General features: G+C 40.7%; 1 protein-coding gene across 1 annotated transcript in view; it reads right to left on the reverse strand.

Moving 5' to 3' along the window:
* MYRFL (myelin regulatory factor-like) overlaps positions 1-5,344 on the reverse strand; it is a gene marked incomplete at its 3' end in the record, with an annotated part of 31,199 nt that extends 25,855 nt beyond the window's left edge. Inside the window, exons 1-2 of the mRNA XM_010018570.1 lie at positions 5,233-5,344; positions 1,331-1,478 (exon numbers count right to left, since the gene is read on the reverse strand). Coding sequence (XP_010016872.1) covers positions 1,331-1,478; positions 5,233-5,344 — 260 coding nt within the window. The remainder of the gene's footprint in view (positions 1-1,330; positions 1,479-5,232) is intronic.
* Positions 5,345-6,000: the final 656 nt, after the last annotated feature.

The raw sequence follows: 6,000 nt of genomic DNA on the forward strand, positions 1-6,000 counted from the left end.
TTCAGGACCAATCTATCTACATTGAGCAGTGACAAACACATGACTCTGAGGCTAACAGAACACAGGATCACTACTGGAAAATCTGTGCACTGTACCATAATTATAGTGCATCTTGGAACAAAGACACTGCCATTGACATCACTTAGAAGTAACACTCACTTCCTCTGCAAATAGTATTTCAATCCCCTTTCACAGCAATAGCAACATGTATTTGAATGCTTTAATGCTCAGCATCATATTGTCTTTATTGACACAAGCCATCAAGAAATGTGAGTCTGGAACTTCAATTTTAAGTGTACAGGAACCAACACTCACAGCTCTCATACAGTTGTTGACTGAAAGCATAACAGGAGTTGGAATCCACTACACTTAGAGCGACAACTCGCATCACAAACACAGCTGAAGGTTTCTTAGTCCATCCAGCTCCCAAAGAGTAGAGAGGTGCAGGCACTGATCTGTCCACTCTCTTGCCATGTCAATACCTTAGGAGAAGGGTTGTGTGGGACACAGCAAGACATACGTTGCCCCTATCATGCTGTTCACAAACAGGGAACGTCAGTGTTCAGCAATGACACTGATACACTCCAGACTCCCCTGAGAGCCTGTAGCAGGCTGGGCTAGAGAAACCTTAATTTTTACTGCGCTATTTAAGTCCCATGGAGACAGTGATGAACTGCTTGCACCAGTCCTGGAGAACTGACCAGATACTGATGAAGGGGTTTTGTTGAAAGGGATCATTCACTAAATACTAGAACTGAGAAAACCAGGGATGTAAAGTGAGCCTGGAACGACATTTTCCCAGATCATGTGGCTAAAACCAATTCTTTATAGTTTTGATTTATACAGGAAAACTCTACATCTTTGAGTACATGTCATACATATATGTCTATATTTATTAGGACTTAGGTTATATAAACCCAAAGTAACACAAGTATCTTTGATTTTTATTTTTCTTTAGTATTTTAGGTGATTAGAGGGAAAGCTATATGGTCAGTAATTACTTGCCCCAATGTGTTCTACAAAATAAACAAAAATTAACAGGTATTTTAAGTAAAACTCATTCTTCGTTTGCCCCTAAATCCCTGAAGGAAAATCAGAAAACCTGGCATGAATACCAACCAGTGTTTAAAGTTCTGCTTATCTGACACATCCACAAGTTCATATTTCATCATGCCTGTAATACCTCCTTCTCCAGTCTTATTTGCAGTAAAAACAAGGGATGCCAAATGTATCATTTATTCCTACAAAACTACAATACCAGAAAACAAAACAAAACAAAACCCCACCACAGAGGAAGCCACTTTTTCCAAGCTCAGACGTCAGTGCTTACAGTTTTTCATAATTAGAGTTAAATAAGCTGTTCCACTGAGAAGTTTGATATGGTTGCCATGTTAGAGCTTGACAGCATTTTTCCAGAGCTGCATTCTGTCCATCACTGTCATATTCTTGCACTTCAGCAGCACAGTCGTTAACAGTTGCTGTGGGGAGATAGCGACAATTCAGTTATTACTTTTGTGACTAGCCAAAAATCCTGCAGAAACATTTTTATAAATATATTTACATATATATACATATAAATAAAGGACAAATATATTGCATAGATATTTAAATCTGATTGCCCTCTACAGTTATTCCAAAAGATTGTGTTATATTCTCTTCCCTAGAAAACAAAATTTTCAGGTTTCCTGATTTGCAAAATATTACACAAGTAGCACTTCCTATTTTTATTCTCTCCAAAAGGATGGAGAGTTTCTTTTAAGAGGGAGGAAAGAAAAAAGAAAAAAGGAAAGCTAAGCATTTTACTGTAAATCTGCAACACTACAAGAAGCAATTAAGCAAAATAATTACACGTTTCCTTTTCTCTCTACTACAGGTTTAAATTGAATTTATTCCAGCTCACTGCAACAGGTATTTTGTCCCAGAGCAGGAGGCATGGTTTTCCAATAGCAAGTACATTCACCACTACATCTGATTGACTTGTTATTGCTTTCTGAGCATTCTGAGATAGACAGGGTCAACCATAATTCTCTGAGATATTATACATTTTATGAAGACAGAGTAAAATGTGGTAAGAGGGATGGATAAATGAAGTGCAGTAATGACAGAAGAAAATAAACCATTGAGCATATAAACTAAGATCTATTCACAGCCAGTGGCAGCACAGTAAGACACAGCCTACAGAACCATTTCAGGCCCAAGTTTCATTTGCAGTTCCCTGCTTTGGACATACAGCAGAGAGAAAACATATAAAAAGAGAAACAAAAACCCCACAGAGTAAAGAAATTCACATCTCATTTCTAAATTATCCCCATTTCATTTTTATCAAGGCCTGTGTTCTTCTTCCAATAGCATGTGTGTCAGTGAGATTTTATTAATAGTGACTCCCAAGGAAAGCATATTTCAAAGCTGTGTCTATAAGTATTAAAACCAGCAAGAGCAATTTTAGACACAGAAGTGTCTGCCTGTCTTCTCTTTCCAGCAAGGGTAGACTTAAGAGGGCTAGCCACAATCAAGAAACACTATCAAATAAAAGATACCAAAGGAAAAGTAACCTACTAAATCCAGCTGCTACTCATTAAAATTGTTCTAGAAGACTGATTTAATGCCGAAAAAAATCTTACTCTGAAGAAATAACAAGCAGCTCTCAGATTTTCCACTGCAGACTATGCAAGTATGGAATTCCTCAGATGAACTGTTCATTACAAACCCTTCATTCGCAGAGAGTCTCACACTTCACAGAAGCTGATCCATTTCTGTACTTGCCTGATAAGCTTGTTTGTATCAATTGGTATAAGCTTAGCATTTTCATCTTGATAAAACAATGAACTGAATTAATTTGGGGAAGGGGAAGAACACACAGCTTTTACCAAGTTTGTGCATGGATACATCTAGTAGTAAAAAATCGGAGTTGAGGTGATAAAGGGAAACTGCAATCCGTTTGCTCATCCACTACACTAATTCCCTGTTAAGCTGACCCAAGATGATTTCTTTGCCCAGTCAATTTAGCGCCAAGCAAAGTCAGCAGAGTGTGGTATCATCTGTGTACTGCAGGCTTACACATGAAAAAGGGCAGAATATTTTGTCCAAAGAGTCCTCAGGAAACATCAGCCTCTAACGCCTCTCCTCTCTTCACTCAATATAAATAAGTCCTGGTTTTCAAAAACACTGAAAAGATAAATTCCTCCAAACCTGGTGTGGAGCACAGACTGTTAATAACACATTACCTTTTCAGAGCCAGCAAGAGCTGTGCTCTTAAAATATTTACTTATATATGGCATGAACCACTACATTTCATCTTCACACACTTGCTTACCTTGTCTGGAGTCAGGAGCCTGGACTGGAGAATCAGTGGCATCTCCCAGTAACTGTGAGAGCTTCCTTTTTTTGCCTGATGCTGCAGAAATACTTTTTTAAAAACACACGTTATATTACTCATTTATAAGTTTAAATACAGATATTACAGAATCATAAGAAGAGAACCCCCAGGTATCTCATTCTGACTGTACTGTCATCCAGATTCTCATTTGCCGGGGGAGGAGATGGTCATTAGCTTTTTAAAACTGAATTATGCAATTTTTTCCTTCCAAAACATAAATTTGGTTTGATTTTTTTTTAATTTCATATGAATAAGGAAGCTCATCCTTTTTTAAAATTTACACAGTGCATAAACAGCAGGGGTTTACTGTTTCCTGACATTTGCATTAAAATCACAGCTGTATCTTGAATAATTGTAGTGCACCAAGTATGATCTCACTTTTCTTCTTATACAGAAAACACTAGTAGCAGTTAAGTTAATGCCTTAATGAAAAGATCTTGAGGGGCAACTGCTGGGTAAGTCTTCTATTTCCCAGAAAGTGAGATTTTAAAAAATGCTCCTTTGCGCAAAGAAGAGGAAAAATTATTCCAGAGGTTTTACATTATAAAATGTAAATTAGAATATCCTGACAGATGGTTGCTCCTTCCGGGTGGGGGAAATAAAAAGCCAAACTCCAGGTCCCGGTCAGACCCAGTAGGTATTCAAATTAAGGTTTCTCCACAAAGAGAAGAAAAAACACAATAATTTTGATAGGTTTTCTGGGCTTGTTCCAAAGTTCCACATTTGATCAAGAAGTATTTTGTATCTTAAGTTCAAATAACCAACGTATTCCCTCAAAAAAGAATAGAATTTTTACTAACTGGCACCTTCTACTGGAAAACAAAGAACACAAATGGTTCCACTGAAAAACCCAGGCCCAGCTTCTTTCCCCCACATCACATGTAACACGTAATTGAGCTCTGTACATGACACAGAGTATCTGCAAGCCCAGGACTAATAGTGATGAATTCACATTTCTCTCCCCTTAACCAGGGGGAGCCCCCTCTGGCATGCAGCAGTTAATTCATTCTTACTAGGTATCACAGTTGGATGCTTGCACTAGCCAGTGTATTTTAAATAATTAAGCATCCACAACACATCCACAACAGGCTGGTGGGTGAATGTGGCAGATGGCATTTGAATACCATTTCACTTGCTTACATAGATATGATACCAGTTTTTTTGTATCTCTCATCTCACTTGTCAAAACACAAGATCCTTATGGACAAATCCCTATGATAGGTATTGCAAAACGCCTGAATATTTTTCTACCCCAGTTTCGAAGCGCCTGTTGATCCCTCCTTAGCCTTCTAATGTTTTAAGAATTGAAATCCATTTCTACTTCCAAACTGAACTTCAAGTAAGATGTTTAAAGAACCCTCAACCACAAGTGTCTCAAAAATGCCTAAACACTGCCATCGTGTGGAAAACCCTACAACCACAGGGATTTTACACCAGTCCTAAACCTTGTGTTCTAACAGGTCTGCTTTTTTCTACCTGTTGTATGAAAGCTTTATCATTTACCCAGAAATCTGAGCTGCATTTGGCTGAAAGTATGAATAATTAAACCCCAAACAGCTGGAGGATGTAGAGTGATTCCAAGGAGTTGCAGCATTTCCTGTCTTCAGGCAGCAGCCTTGGGGGATGGTGCAAGGATGCCCACTGGCACTGAAGTCAGAGTGAGTCTCCGTGAACCTGCAGGGAAGCCTGCTGGGTGCCACAGCAGATGGGCATGGGAGTGGAGGCTGCAGCGCACTGGGCCACATAGTGTTGTACCATGGGGCTGCAAAAAGCAAGCAGACAAGAAAGTAAGGATGAGGAAGAGGAGCTGGAGACCTTCCTATAAGCTTGGGAGAGGCTGAATTTATGTGACCTACTCTGGAGCTGTGGCGGAGAACATGGTTCCGATCCAGAATCCGGTGGGGAGTCTGGCAACTGGCTTTGCCTAGGGATGAAAAAGAGATTTTCGTTTCTACTGCCAGGAGACATGGAGGATGACCACAAAGCAATGCTGAAAGCACCTGGAGAGGGACCATCAGGCTACTGACAAGTCTTCAGGAAGCATTGCTCGCCGTGGTTGCTGCCCTTTCTCACAGCAGCAACATCACTTACATGTCTTCAGACTATCTCCTATGGCCCTCAATCTCTCCCCCATGAAGGGAGACCCCATCCCTTCCAGCTCCTGCCCAAACTTCCTTCCACAACCCACCAACTTCAATCCTCTTTCCTCCCCATAAGCAGTTCTTCATTTACCTCTGGGCACACCAGCGACTATGAATACACAGAGCTCACAAGCGCTTTAAACCCATTCTCTGCAGGCTACAGGGTAAGGATCTGTACCATCTTCATCCATTATCAGATTTCTTCAGACCTTAGTTTGGCCAAAGCGCTCTTTGTCTCTGTCAGATAGATGGTAGCAAGTCACATTTTAGCACCTAGAGGTGCAGCCCAGATGCAGAGGGAAGCGGGGGCTGCTGCACAACTGGGAAGCACATCGGCCCAGTTGGAAACAGGAGCTTTCACCAGTTCACAAAAAAATGCAGAAGCCTAATGTGGGGTTTCTACCGGTGACAAGCAACCTTCCCTCTGTTCAGTGCCGGGCCCCCGTCCTGCCCCGGCTGCGGCCCCGGGGAGGCGCCCCGAGT

This window comes from Nestor notabilis, unplaced genomic scaffold (assembly GCF_000696875.1).
Source record: "Nestor notabilis isolate BGI_N333 unplaced genomic scaffold, ASM69687v1 scaffold9567, whole genome shotgun sequence".
NCBI classification, from domain to species: domain Eukaryota; kingdom Metazoa; phylum Chordata; class Aves; order Psittaciformes; family Psittacidae; genus Nestor; species Nestor notabilis.